This window comes from Mytilus californianus, unplaced genomic scaffold (genome assembly GCF_021869535.1).
Source record: "Mytilus californianus isolate M0D057914Y unplaced genomic scaffold, xbMytCali1.0.p SCAF_6, whole genome shotgun sequence".
Taxonomy (NCBI): domain Eukaryota; kingdom Metazoa; phylum Mollusca; class Bivalvia; order Mytilida; family Mytilidae; genus Mytilus; species Mytilus californianus.
Window position 1 is genome coordinate 32,814,248 of NW_026262712.1, and position 15,725 is coordinate 32,829,972.

The 15,725-nt window shown below is 31.7% G+C and overlaps 1 protein-coding gene across 1 annotated transcript; it reads right to left on the bottom strand.

The window, feature by feature from the left end:
* Positions 1 to 3,705: 3,705 nt before the first annotated feature.
* Positions 3,706 to 11,668, bottom strand: LOC127704996 (uncharacterized). Its single transcript, XM_052209243.1, has 6 exons — positions 11,580 to 11,668; positions 10,150 to 10,214; positions 7,952 to 8,013; positions 7,173 to 7,270; positions 6,108 to 6,229; positions 3,706 to 5,337 (listed from the first exon to the last, which is right to left on the bottom strand). Exons 2-6 carry the CDS (start codon positions 10,160 to 10,162, stop codon positions 3,782 to 3,784), a joined length of 1,851 nt encoding a protein of 616 aa, XP_052065203.1. The 5' UTR covers positions 10,163 to 10,214; positions 11,580 to 11,668; the 3' UTR covers positions 3,706 to 3,781.
* Between the last annotated feature and the right edge of the window lie 4,057 nt (positions 11,669 to 15,725).

Here is a 15,725-nt window from a genome sequence, read left to right on the forward strand (position 1 = left end):
TTATACAATGACATTAAAATTCTGTTCTTTTTGGTGTCAAATGATGAATAGCTTTACATAAAATGAGAGCTATACAGCATGTACAAGTCTACGGTTACTAATTTTTATGTCCAATATTTCTTTTTTTATTAATATTTATGTACTGGCCTGATAATGGGGTACTTTTTATACCTCAGGGTGGAGTGTTTTACATTAAAGGGAAGGAACTTAAGTTTAAATTGTAAAATTTGTTGTCGCCATCAACAAAAGGTGCCAATATTTTCCATTCTGTTAGAATATTGTTCAAGGGCATAAAATTTCTGTTCTTTTGGTCCCTAAACATGAATAAATTGAGAGGTCTTCAAGTCTACAGTTACTAATATTTATGTTTTGTATAATCTTGTACTGGTCTAATAATTGATTACTTTTTATACCTACAAATGGATCTGTTCTTTTGGTCCAAGAGGATGCATAGTTTTACACAAACTGAGTGCTCCATAAGTCTACAGTTACTAATATTTATGTCAATAACAATAAAAAGTGACAATGTTTCTTTTTTTTTATTAATATTCTTGTACTGGCCTGATAATTGAGTTGTTTTTATACCTCAGGATGGATTGTTAGACATAAAAGTGAAGAAATTTAAGTTTATAATTGTAAAATTTATTTTCACATAAAAAAAAAAAAAAAAAAGATGCCGGTATTTTTCATTTTGTAATAATTTTATACAACGGCATTAACATTCTGCTCTTTTTGGTCCCTAAGGATGAATACTTTTAAACAAATTGAGAGCTCTATAAGTTTACTGTTAAACAAATAAAAAAAGAGACAATATTTCTATTTTTTATTAATATTCTTGTACTGGCCTGATGATTGAGTACGTTTTATACCCCAAGATAAATTGTTAGATATAAAAGTGAAGAAATTTAAGTTTGAAAAGGCAAAATTTGTTGTCGCATCAACAAAAAGTGCCAATATTTTCCATTTTGTTATAAAATTCTACAACAGCATCAATATTATGTTCTTTATGGGCCCTAAGGATGAATAGTTTTACACAAATTGAGAGCTCTATAAGTCTTATGTTACTTATATTTATGTCGAAAACACAAAAAAAAAACTTTTTTGTAGTAATATTCATGTACTGGCCCAATATTCAGTTATTCTTATACTTCAGAATGGATTGTTATACATAAAAGTGAAGCCATTTAAGTTTACAATTGCAAAATTTGTTGTAACTTTGCATAAAAAAAGGAGCCAATATTTTCCATTTTGTTATAATATTATAAGGAAGCTATTAAACCAAGAGTTCCAAATGGTAAAGTTGAAGTCATCCCTTCGTAAATATTACGGACGCCATCACGAGTTGGTTGACCGTTATGGAATAACCGTTTCACAGATGATATCGGATATGTTCCTTATGTCGTAACTACAATACCCTTCCCTTTTCACGAATGTGACTTACCGAATTAGACTATTTACCGGATTTGTAATAACATAAGCAACACGACGGTTGCCACAGGTGGAGCAGGATTTGCTTACCCTTCCGGAGCAACTGAGATCACCCCCATTTTTTGGGGGAGTACGTGTTGCTTAGTCTTTAGTTTTCTATGTTGTGTCATCTTTACTATTATTTGTCTGTTTGTCTTTTTATTTTTGGCCATGGCGTTGTCAGTTTGTTTTCGATCTATGAGTTTGACTGTCCCTCTGGTATCTTTCGTCCCTCTTTTATACAATGACATTAAAATTCTGTTCTTTTTGGTGTCAAATGATGAATAGCTTTACATAAAATGAGAGCTATACAGCATGTACAAGTCTACGGTTACTAATTTTTATGTCCAATATTTCTTTTTTTATTAATATTTATGTACTGGCCTGATAATGGAGTACTTTTTATACCTCAGGGTGGAGTGTTTTACATTAAAGGGAAGGAACTTAAGTTTAAATTGTAAAATTTGTTGTCGCCATCAACAAAAGGTGCCAATATTTTCCATTCTGTTAGAATATTGTTCAAGGGCATAAAATTTCTGTTCTTTTGGTCCCTAAACGTGAATAAATTGAGAGGTCTTCAAGTCTACAGTTACTAATATTTATGTCAATAACAATCACATGTGACAATAATTCTTTTTTTTTCAATATTCTTTAACTGACTTTATAAATACACAGGAACCTAATTTAGTTGTTGTCGATTTGTCGCTGTATACCATATTTGCTTTTCGTTTTTTGTTTTGTACATGTTGTACATACACCGGCTGTTAGTTTTCGTGTTTGAATTGTTTTACATATGTCAGTTAGGGACCTTTCATAGCTTTCTAAGCGGTATGGGTATTACTCAATGTCGAAAGCCGTCCTGTGACATATAGTTGTTGAATGCTATGTCATTTGACCTCTGGTGGATACTGACCAGTAATGGTAAACATTAAGTTCCCATTGTGATACCGCCTGTCTGCTGAAATATCAGTCAACCAAACTAAAACAGTTTGTTGTCGATCAAAAAGTCTAATCTTTAAATGATATCGTCTTCGCTGAATTTAATAAGGGAACAAGTGTGGTTCTTCGCAAAGTATGAACGATAGGAAAATAGTGCATTCGGAAACTTGATCACAAATACACATTTTAACATGTTTATAATCATAAAACAGACCAAAATATTTTTCTTTTATAAATGAAGACTTCATCGCAAGGATTAATTTGAGGTTTAAAGTATGATATCAAAGTATGCTAGAAAATATTTTAAAAGGATTACGTGGTCCCAGTTGTTATCTCACATACTTCATGTTGCATCTACATCATTTTAATCGCATTTTTGTTTATTTTCTTGGAGTTTTCTTATAAGGAGAGATCCAAATTTTGAATATTTTCGACGATTTGTAATTGCACTTTTCTGTATCCGTGAAAGTCGCGAACTGAAATTGTTTGCTAAAATGTTTTGGTTTACAGTAAATTGTTATCCATGCCAACCGTGCTAACAAATGCATACGATGACGATGAAATAATAATATCATGTTGTAACAGTATTTTGGTCTATTTACAATTGTAGTAGATTTACCTTAATTTTATATCGGATTTAAATGCAAGTCTAAAAAAGTATTTTTAAGAAGTCTGACAATCAACACACATTGATTAACAGTTTATAATGAATTTGTTTTAAGAACATGTGAATGTTGTTATCATCCATTCCGTTTGGTGCATACTTTTAATTATCGATTGGTGACCGTTTTCAATGTAACTGCCACCTCATAAAAGTAAGACTGGTGGCAAGCACAACACCCTATAAAAGGTCCGTGTTTTGCTTTAGTTAAATATAGAAAAATATGTAGTATGATTGCCATATTATAGATCACCATATGTCCTTTAACGATAAGCAAAACCCATACCGCATAGTAAGCCATAAAAGTCCCCAAAAAATGTGATTTAAGTAATATTAATATACTAGATAGCCTTCTAACATGTCTAATGAGAAATTGTTTATTTTTGTCTCTACTATTAGTTACGAAATGTGCTAGTGACCTAAGAAGGTAAGACAATAAATTCAATATAGGTTGAAAGCGAACGAAGCTGGAGCCCTATGTGAAATTTACTGACCCCGTAAATATCTCGTGTACTATCTGTACATGGAGATTGGGAATTTTCAAAAAGGTTTGATTAACATTTCATGGCCCTTCAAGTTAAAAGTTCCAAATTATATACTACTTGGCATTTTCGAAAATTCAAATTAATAAAATAAAATTTATCATATGCGATAATTTAATGATAATTTTATCTCGGTAAATTGTAGGCTTGAATTTTGTTTCTAATTTTCATTTCAATTATTGTTTTTCCATGGTGGTTTCACCAGCAAATGACGACGATTTCTAGTAATGAAGACAGTGGTTGACTCTTTATCGTTCTTCAGTCCATGTATTCTATGTTCGGCATATGTTAAACATTTATTTTTCTTCTTTGGACATTTGCAAAATGTGTACGCTACACAATATAAGTCTTTTATGCACAGCCATTTGCATTCTGCACTGTCTGTTACTCTCATGCTTTTGGTAGCAGGTAATCTTGATATTCCCCTGATAGAAGTTTTATCTAGCTGTAGGTAGTATTCTATCTTATAAGTGAATATTACACTGTCCCATCGTTGAGAGCCCAATTTGGAATTACCTATCATACCCTTTGGATTATTCTTTGGGTTGTACATATAACAAACATGGAAACTATGATACATGGTGGTGCACTCTGTACAGTATGCCATGGCAATGCAGTCCTTCTCGTTTTCACATAGATCAATGCATTCGCTTACGCTTTTGGCCGGAACGTTATTGTAAAAGTAAGCAAGGCTTGTGTATTCGAGCATTAAACCGGGTTTAAGTGGATCACAGGAATCAACAATTCCTCGTTTAAGAAGATATTTGCAGTAGTCAGTTGTGGCATTTTTCATCCTTTCGGCTATTTTCTTGTGATTAACTCCCAAATTTCCCATGTATTTATCAGTAAATAATGTATGCATTGGAGACAGTTCATACTGCATAGGAACCGGACTTTCTTTGACTGAGGACGACCATGTCATGGCATCGCCATTTGCGGGCGGGGGTGCTCCTACAGTCACAGTCCTAGTTGTAACAGAGCTAGAAAACTCCGATATTGCTTTCTTTTGATTGGTGTCCATGTTAAAACCCCCACTCACGCTAAATAATCCAGAATAACTTGCCTGAACAGCTATATTTGTACCTTTTTCTGTTTTTTTCTGGTAGTCAGATAATTTCATGGTGTGTTCGTAAGTGAGACGAGCCCCAAAGGTTGTATAAGTTGGATAATGTGTACCATAGCGATGGAAAAAGTCTAAATATGTTTGTGGGTCGTCTGATTTGTCAAGTTTTTTAACCCATGTTAAAAACTGTTCAGTGAAACGAGGAAGATTTTCCCGAATAAGTTCAGTATAGTAGTAAATGCACTTTGCCGTTGATAATATTTTGACATTTTCCCCTGCTGACATTTCCGAGGTTGAAGTCTTATAACCATAAGAAGCTGAAAAACTGACACCGAAAAAACCACCGCCTTTGGCATTAGCAGTATACGATAATGATTTGGAAAACTCGTACTTATTCCGAGCAGTAGAAGAAGTAAAGGATGTTATACACGAGACATCAGGGACAACAACTAGTCCATGAGGTATACTGTATCTGCAGTCAGACGTTTTTTTCCCTTCACTATAGTCTGTTTTAAAGATTGGGAACGTAAATCCAGGATCGTGTCCATTCGACAGTGGATAACCCCTTAAGATGTTATATCCGAAAAATGCATAGTCTATATCAGGAAATGTTTGTTTGAAATTTGTTCCTATACAATCTTGCATCCTGAAATCATTTCTCATACCTAATGTAAAAAAAAAACAGAATATAAACAATCAAATTTAAGTTAAACTCGAATAGAAATGTCTTTCAACAACTTGGATATGAAATGGCTTAAACTTGAACACTCATTTTAGTTTACAATTATCTGTCCTGTCAATTTCATAGTTTCAGGTAATTTGAGACTTCAACATGTATATGTATCGCAAAAATGATTTTAAACACCGGAAGTTAACACTCTTTACAAAAATGAAATATATTTTGATTGATAAACTATCAGCGAAATGTCGTAACCACGCATAATTTACAACATAAGAATAATGTCTAAAAGAGGACAAGTTAACAGGACATTTTGATGAGATACTGACTTTAAATTGTTCAACCTCGGTGATTGAGCGGTCAAACAAATCAATCTTGAGCTATCAGTTGCTTTCACTACTGAGGTTGTCGTTTCAAACCCTGCCATGAGCAAGTGAATTCGATTCAAATCTTAATCTCTTGTGGAGAATGTTTTTCTGCCGAAATTCGATGGTTCTCACCAATCAAAGGACTTCAATCACAATGAAGTAGACCATCATGGTATAGCCAAATGTGTTAAAATAGCATTAAACACAAACACGTTAATGTGATCAATTTGTCATTCCTAATTTTCTATTGCGATCACACAAGAGCCAGAAAGAGTGAAGGCCTTCTTTTAAGGCAAACAAGTGTAAATTGTAATAAACAACATGTTATCGCAACAAATTACACTCATACAATTAATTGCTTAAACATAGAAGTTACACGGAAATGTACCTATATTAAAGTTGAAATCCTGCCCTTTTTTACCAGCTAGAACGTTTTTCAGTTGTTCAGTAACTGTAGGGTTTTTAGTCTCCTGCTTTTCTCGTTTGACTTTTAAATCTAGATTATCTGCACTAAAAAAGAAAAGAGTTCAATTATTCGGATTAAAATTGACGTATAAAGTTCGATACCGATATCCGCGACAAGAGAAACGAGAAAAAATGTGGAGGGGTTTAAACCTATTGATTGTGAAATTTAAACCGATGTACAGTAGTTTCACCTGAAAATGTGGATATGAATTGCCTTATCAAATGGCAAAATCAAAAGCTCAAACACATCAGACGAATGGAAAACAACTGTGATATTCCTGACTTGGTACAGGCATTTCCTTATGTAGAAAATAGTGTATTAAACCTGGTTAAAAGATAATAAAATAGCCTTACACAGATGCGTATTCACTATTTCACACAGCATACATATATATGACAAATAATGAAAACCAAACCACTGTGAACGTCAACACTACACGACGAACGTTACAACTTACGAATGAAAGTTTTGAAATTTTCTGGATAAAGCATTGAAATAAAATTACAGAACGTTTAACCACGCCAAATTCTTTATGTGTCTGTCCAACAACAGGATCTTGTATTTCTGTGGTTGTATTTGGTTACCGTCTGCCATTATTGCTTTCAAATCAGTTCAAAAAGTTCCTTTTATGATTTTTTGTCTGTTTTTCAGGGTTTTCTCATAGTAACGCTTCTAAATAGTTTGGTCATTAATGAAGGCCATGCTTTGACCAGTACTTTTACATTCTAGTTCCTTGTTCTATGATTGACGGATACACATGTAGTTGTCTCATTTCTGTTGTTTTTTTTTAATGCTTTTCGTCTTAATAAACGATGATTATCCTGTTGTCTTTGAAAATCAAACATGATGCACACGGCTCGAGCGCACATATGTCATGGACTTACCAATCATGTCAACACTAATGAGACACAGATTAGAATGGTAATGTTCAGTACTGGACTAACAGATTCATGTCACTTTTGTATATAAACAAAAATCATTAGATACCTGGTCGTCTTTACTTTCAAAGTTGCAAAAACAGAGAGACACACCACCATTACTGAAAACAACAGCCCTAGTAGGACCTTTTTACCAGTGGTAAGCAGCTGTTTAATGTAAAAAAAAAGAAGTTAATTTGTGGATTTGCGCCCCTCTAATTTTCATTTTTGAATTCAATAAAAAATCCTTTTAGGTTGGCATAGGCTATTATTAAAAAGTTTGACCCATCATCTACAATTCTCATTTTTTTCTCAAAAACTTGCATTCGAAATAAAACATTTTATCAACATTAGTGAATATCTTTTATTTCTTGTATGTACTCTTTACAATTTAAAATTAGTTCTGCCTACATCCCGATATAAGTCCAATGTCGAAATAAATGCTTTTTGCATTATTATGTAAAGCTTTTTATATGTTTATGTACTAATCAAATTCTTTGCCAGTGAAACAGAAAGTGCTCGTCTTTTAACTTTGATTAGAAGTCACTTTGTCAATGCTGAAGTAATTTATGGTGCGACAGGTTTATTGTACGAAATGGCTAGCAGTGGTTGTATGGTTGTAAGTTGTACGATAACGTGGCCTCTCTCATAAAAACGCTCCCAATATCAAATACGAGACTACGTTATCGTCTTTTCTTGTTTGTCGCTCTAACATGGTCAAACCTGACCTTAACGGCTTTTCCGGGCGATCTTGCGACATGACGTTTCATTCAAAAGGCCCTGTGACAGTTACAAATGTTTGATATAATCGTATATGCAATATGAAGGAACATGATAAAATGTATATACTTGTTTTCTGTCATTGTTAATCTGATCTTTAGAATGCCCATTACCTCTGATGTACCGTTCTGCTGTAATTACAAAGGAATAGAAAAAGGTAGTAATTGCAAAATAGACAAAAAAAATAATTGAGATAAAATATTTATCATTGCTATTACTGAAAATTTTAAACTGAATAATAAATATATTTGCTCTTCATTTCATCGTGTTATAACGAACCATTAGCATGATTAGCTGCAAGGTAAACAAAACATTAATGTACAATATTTTTTTGTTTCAAACATTTATCAAAGCGGAATATTGAGATACTATTCCGCTATTAGTAGTCAGTTTGGTTCAATTTGGTCAAATTAATATCCCAAACATGGCAAACTTATTATTGGCTTGCAAGTCAATAATTCAATCTTATTTGAATCCTTAATCATGTTACCCTAACTTGACCTTCAGGTGAAGATAGGATACGCTTGCCCTAAGCGTGTTCAGTTATTAAAAAGGAAAGAGAGGCAACATTGAAAAGTGTCATAAGGGAGAGGAGGGGATGGACCATAAAAAAATGTTATAACGATTTTCTAAATCATTCATATACATGCGAGACGATGATTTACATTTTTCAAATCTATAACATGAGGCCAAACAGACATGGAAAAAATCATTTGCAATCACACGACTACTCCGTATTAAGATGAAAACAAAATCAAAATATTAAATTTATGAAAACCTTCACAGTGCACGTGTATTTTGACTTGTGTTGATGTGTACACGTTGACACACATATACTGTATAAGTTACGTTTCTTAAAATAATTGGTATATATAGATTAATGTGTTATTATGATATGGTACAGCAATTAGGAATGGTTACTGTGTAATGTCAGTGTGGTGTGGTAAGCAAATTTGTTTTTCAACTATCAGAATAAGGTTATGCTTTATTTGCATGAATTTTCTTTGTGTATTCATTTGCTGCTGGCCATTGTAAATGATTGTTTCCTTCGTATATTCACCTTTTAGGCATACTTTTAGTGACGAGTTCAATGTTTTATTGGAATTAATTAATAGTTCCTCATAAGATACAGGTGTTGTAAACAAACAACGTTGAACAGTTGTCTGTGTATCAAAGACACACATACGTATGTGCAATAACAATAGGCACAGTGCCAGTATTGTTGTAAGTCTAGAAATAGGCTTCAGAGCTTCACATGTAAATTGTTATTTTTATTCACTAGTATTGGGTTTTTAGGTAGACTTTTAGATCCGAGGGAATAACTTGCTTATCGTCTTCTTCCATGGCATAGTCTTAAACATATATATTTCTAATTTCTTGTTTGTAAAAATAGAAATTAATAAGAAACTAATAATCCACTCTTCTCAGGCAAAGTTGACTTTAAAATGATTTCAGCTATTCAATCAAGGACAATTTATACATGCATAGCGAATCAAGAATTTAAACAGCATTCCGTTAATGTTTTTTTGTTTTGTTTTAGCATTACTGGTGAGGTTAAATCTAAAACAAAAAATACACCATATAGACACAAACAATATATGTGGCTTTGGTATGACTAACCTAGGGCAAACCATATATTCAAATAATCTACAATGATAGCCTTAGTCAAAATTTAATGTGAATAATAATAATAATAATAAGAAGAAGAAGAAGAAGAAGAAGAAGAATAATAAGAATAATAAGAATAATAATAATAATAATTATCATTATTATTATTATTACTATTATTGTTATTATTATTATTATTATGACTACCATACTTTACTTAAATAACCACTATTACAATCATCACCTAAGAAAACCCTTATCCCCCGCGGGAAACTGCACATACGCAAACTAACTGTTTTTTTCTATGTGCACGTAGTCTCTTTTTCTAGCGGGAAACTGCTCGAAGGCAAAATTGCTGTTTGGAATGTCCGCTTAGTAAAATGAAACCTTTTGAATTTGACGCAACTTTTCCAGTCGAAAAAAAAGTTGTTTTGTTGGCATAAAAAAAAAATCCTTGTCTCATTTTAATAATAATGGATTATTTGGAATTTATTACTATTATGAGTAGTATTAATCACACTGCTTTTGTTGTACCAAGATTACTACTTATAGTTATAATAATATAGAAACATAAAAACACATATACATGAATACACAAATATGTACAAAAGTTAACTAAGGTGTTATCAAATTATTACATTAAACATGCTATTTCTTACCAAACCGGTACATTTTCTCTTCTTCGGTCGGAATATATATATATATATATGTTTTTGATCTGCAACTATTAATAATAAAAACATATGCACTTGTATGACCTTGAATAAAATATCAGGTGTAAAGATATAAAAATAATATATTGTTGATACTTAAATTTTGTGTATGATAGTTCATGACAATTTAGAACGCAGGTTTTTTTCTATCAATTGAATGACTAAATATATCATATGGAAAAAATATAAAACTTTATTAATTAATAATAGATAGTTGGTATGTGAGAAGCGCATGCTGTTTGCATACTATAAGACTCAAGTGTGGCTTTCGAATCTTCAAAGGTTTTTTTTAAGATTTTATCATTTTAAAGCATTGTTCAGTATATTTTCTTTTGTTGACAAGTATAATTGTTATTAAAACGTTTGAGAGACTGGCAAAAAAGTTAGAAAAATAAAAAAGTAGATGACACTTTAGGAATACCAATGAAAGGGGGAGTATTGTTTAGGTGCCGTATTTAAAAAAAAAATATTATAATCAACAATTTCAGAATTTGGAAAACCCCTTTTTCTTCATTAGAACCAAAAAATTGGTGTTGATATAAATAAGAAGATATAGTAAGAGTGCCAATGAGACAACTCTCCACTAGTCACAATGTATAAAAAGTAACAATTATAGGTCAAAGTACGGCCTTCAACACGGAGTAACAAAACGCGCGTCTGGCGTATTAAATTATAATCCTGGTACCTTTGATAACTATTTACAACATAAAAAGATACATATTAATATTTACAACGTTCTTCAACTTTGTCATAACAACAAACTGAGAACCAAGTCTTACCAATATTTATTCAAAGTTTCCTGATTTTTGAAACACTCCGACTATTTCTTTAGGATGCGTATGATGTTGGTGTCGGAATACACTGAGTACAGACGACTTTCAGAACAAATCATATGATCATCAGCCGGTCAATATATTGTATATTGAACGGAACAACAGGCCAATGACTACAGTATAATGACGTCATAAATACGAAAAGGGAACGTTTGAAGCAGATAGAAATATTCAAAATTGCTTTTCAGTAAAAATGCTTACTAATTATGAATTATAATGTCATTACATTTCGACGTGTGTTCAAGTAGATTTTTTAAGTAATTGATGTGGAATTTAAACATGTTAAATGCAAAATCATTGATGACATAGAAAACAAATTATTTGGGATTTACGAACAATAAAATGACAGCATTAATTACGCATATTATGCGAAAACTATTATTGTCATCTCCGTCAATGCACTTTTTGGGATATGGCAGTCCGATCAATTATCTGTGATTTGTTCATGCATATTTTGTTTCATATCATTTTAATTGTAACAATTATACCAATGAAATAAACTCATCAAAGATAATAGATTGATTATGTTGAAATATAACATACCGATATATGGAAGCTGGTCTCTTGGAATATGTTATATTGATTGTCGCATTACAAAATAGACGTGTTGCGTGATGTCTATGTTTTGACAGCTGCAAACAAACGTTACATTTGACATTTAAAATGAAACCTAAGAATTTTAGCGTTAAAGAAACAAAAGAAATATCAGGTATTAAATCTTTGACAATTCGATTTTATTTTTGCTAATTGTCGCTTTCCTTTTTAAGAATACAAAATATATTAATTACAAACTACTGTAAACCAACTTATTTTCGCGGATACTTTATTTCGCGTTTAGCCCTTTCTAGCCCGATTCGCGGCTATTTAATTTCGCGATTTTTAAATTTACTTGATGTAATTAGACAGGGAAAAAACCAAGTTTTAAATTTTCGCGACGATTTATATTCGCGTTATTTTTCTCTTCGCGAAAATAAATCGCTCGCGAAAATTTGTTGGTTTTCAGTATCTATATGTTGCTAATCTGACAACAGAAAAGTCCATATTACACTTTAAAGACAGATAAGCAGACATTGAATTTCCTTTAAAACATCCATGTTTCTCGAACAACGACACGTACGTATCCGTGATGTTCTCTAATCAAACTAACCATGTCTCATTCTATGATCTCAAAATGCTAATCGAAATAAACAACCTAAGTATTGTTTAATGATCCAAAATTCAATTGCTAACATTAATGCATTCTTTACAGTCCTATCGACCGGAAAATATGATCAATAAATCTATGAAAAAAAACCCAATATCTTGTACAAATATAAATGCAAATGACACAACAACTTATCAATTCAAAATGTAATAAGGCACCTATGTGTAAATAAGAACGGTATTGACACCTGATCACGAGTTATGTCACTATGTTTTTTTTCATGTTTTCTTAGGTTGAAGACATCCTTGTCTTTGAAGAATTGGAAGTGAACTCACCGAATGATTACATTTTCAGTTTTTGTATTTGTTTTGTATATCACAAACTTCACTTTATTCTATCGTTGGCGGGGAATTACAAAGTTCTATTAGGAAAAAAGTGTAACATGTCCATAAATTGGTTCTGGCTATCCTTTATCTGTTCGGCTTTAACATATTTAACAACAAATTGTGAAATGATATTTTTTTTACATTTTATATCTTTTTGAAAAAAAATAGCAAATTTCAAAACATGCCACAAAAATTTAACTAGGAATCGTTTATATCAAATACTGCTACTGTTTTTTATAAATACTGAATGATTTAGATATATCTTTATACAGTAACAATTCTTTAAAGAATAATTTATTTGTTTTACAGTCATGCTTTTTGGTTTTGATTTTACTGTTTCTGTCGAAACTGATGAATATTTTACAAACTTTTAAGTTATCTGTTTAACAAGCTTATCAATTATTTTACAAACCCTTCAGTTATCTGTTTAACAAGCTTTATCGATTAATACCGAGTTTGTACTAACATGAGCAACACAAAGGGTCCACATGTGAAGCAATATATGCTTACCCTTCCTGCGCACCTGAGTTCACCCCCCAGTTTTTGGTGGGGTTCGTGTTACTCAGTCTTTATAGATATAGGAAGATGTGATATGAGTGCCAATGAGACAACTCTCCATCCAAGTTACAATTTATAAAAGTAAACCATTATAGGTCAAGGTACGGCCTTCAACACGGAGCATTGGCTCACACCGAACAGCAAGCTATAAAAGCCCCAAAAAATAACTACTGTAAAACCATTCAAACGGAAAAACCAACGGTCTAATCTATATAAAAACGAGAAACGAGATACACGTAAGAACTACATAAACAGACGACAACTACTGTAATCAAATTCCTGACTTAGGACAGGTGCAAACATTTGCAGCGGGATTAAACGTTTTAATGGTACCAAACCTTTTCCCTTTTCTGAAACAATAGTATAACATCACAACATAGAAAAACACACCATAAAATATCAATTGGAAGGCTTAACTCAATCAAAAAACATAAATTAACACACAATGAACGAATAAATTTGACCTGTGACACCTGAATGCAAATACACAGTTAATAAAAAATTACAAGGGATAAATAATTAAAGTCAAAAGTAAATAAACAGGTTTAAACAAAGTTAAAGTATGATATCACTGTGAAGTTTCAAACAATTTATAGAAAATCATCACTTTTAAGTTTTCTTTATTGTGTTTTGTGTACTGTTGTTTGTCTGTTTGTCTTTTTTATTCTAGCCATAGCGTTGTCAGTTTATTTTTTACTTATGAGTTTAAATATCACCTTGGTATCGTTTGCCTCTCTTTTTCTCGGAATCTAACGTTTGAGAAGTAAAATGAAAAAATGAACTAGTATTAGAAATTGCTTTTCTGCTTAAACTTGGACGGTTGATTAATTTTTATTATTTGAATCTATTTATTTTAGTGTCCTTGTTTGTATTATTTACATACTTCTATTCATAGTTTGACACTATTGGTCACTGTAAAAATAAAAATGCGTTAACATTTTAGCCCACTGATTGTGTCTGCCCAATCAAGTAGCCTGGTATGTAATGGATTTCGTTGGTTATTGTTTGCACTCATTGTTTCGCTTATTCATGTTTACAAGTAGGCCGTTCGTTTTTTTTTCTTTTGAATCATTTCACATTTTGTTTTTTTCGGTCCTTAATTGGTTACGCAATGTGTGATGTTGAATGCTGTATCTTGACCTACAGATCTTCACATCCGTATCGTTTAGTGTTTGATTGATAGTTGTCTAATTGCTATAATACTATATCTTCTAAGCTTTATATTAAGTTAAGTTATTACCTGTAACTAAGTAACCAAATTATTTTAATTTTCAATGATACAACCGTCAAATATATATCGTTATATCACATTACTGCAGATGAATCATAATCAATTCAAAACTAAAATCCACATTCGATCTTATATTTAAAGCATACCATATGTTGTTATTTAGAAGCAGACACTGCAGTTGATCATGAAATTCAATATGTAATATGTTATCTATACAATAATTGAATTATTTGCAAAATGGATTATTGTATACATAACGTATCATTACCAATATTTACAATATTTATCCATTATAGTGCTTTATAATTCATATATCTTCGCTTTTCTTTAATATTGGATTTGTTTTTTTCCTACACGATTTCATTGATACTGGGTTTGGCAAAAACTACACGTTTAGTGACATAATTCGAAAGAGAAGACGTCAAGTGTATACCAGACGACATACGTGTAAAGTATAACATTAAAATGTCCATCGAAAGAATACTCAAAACTTAGGATTTGAGGATGTTCGCTACTCTGTTTTAAAATAACAAGCTTTTTTAAAGACTGTGATAGATTGATAGTATTTAAATGAAGGAACTAAAAAAAGCAGAAAAAAATGAAGGGTCTGTGTGCTTGTTTTCGAGATATAAGCCATTGAAAATTTGGCGGGAAATGATCCTCTCTAGATGTTTCATACATTTAACATTGTTACCTTTTTATTCTCAAAAACAATGAAAAAATAACAAGGATTTTATAAGATTTTCAAATATGGCTTTTAAAACTATATGTTATAAAATTATGAAAAGAAAAGTAGGGGTTACCGGGCAAAATTTTTAATGGCACTACATGGATGAAACAAGAGGATTCCGAATATCTGACACAAACATCAAAAACCAGAGGAGGGAACATCCTTAAGTATGTATTTTTACGTCCATATATAAGGTGCAACGTTTCTTCCTCATTTCCCTCACCATTTAAAGAAATTGAAAATCTAAACATCATCGGAAAAGTATGAACAAAAAATTATCATGTCATGTTCAGTCTTTCGGTCATTTCTAAGGCTTACCAAGAAATTAACAAAAGTACAGTATATATTTTTCCCAGTGATTCTGTAGTTGGGTAGAAAAAACAAAGCATAAAAAGTAAAAATATCGTCAGTAACATACTCCAGCCTCATCTATGACGTGTTTAATCTTTTATTGTTAATCCTTTTTTTTTTTTGGTCTGACAGTTTATTAAGTCTTCCATTCAAGACGGTTGTGGAAGTCTTACAAAGACAGGACAATAACCAGTCAGGGGAATTACTTAAACAAGTAACAATTTTTATGACGTATTCGCGTTATTTTTGTCAAATCTGTATTTTACTAAAAGATCAAGCTCTTTCTAAT

Coding starts and splice junctions, on each gene's coding strand:
- LOC127704996 (XM_052209243.1), bottom strand. Junction 7,271..7,951: donor TTAACAATGACAGAAAACAA/GTATATACATTT, acceptor TACATTAAACAG/CTGCTTACCACTGGTAAAAA. Junction 5,338..6,107: donor GGATTTCAACTTTAATATAG/GTACATTTCCGT, acceptor TTTTTACATTAG/GTATGAGAAATGATTTCAGG.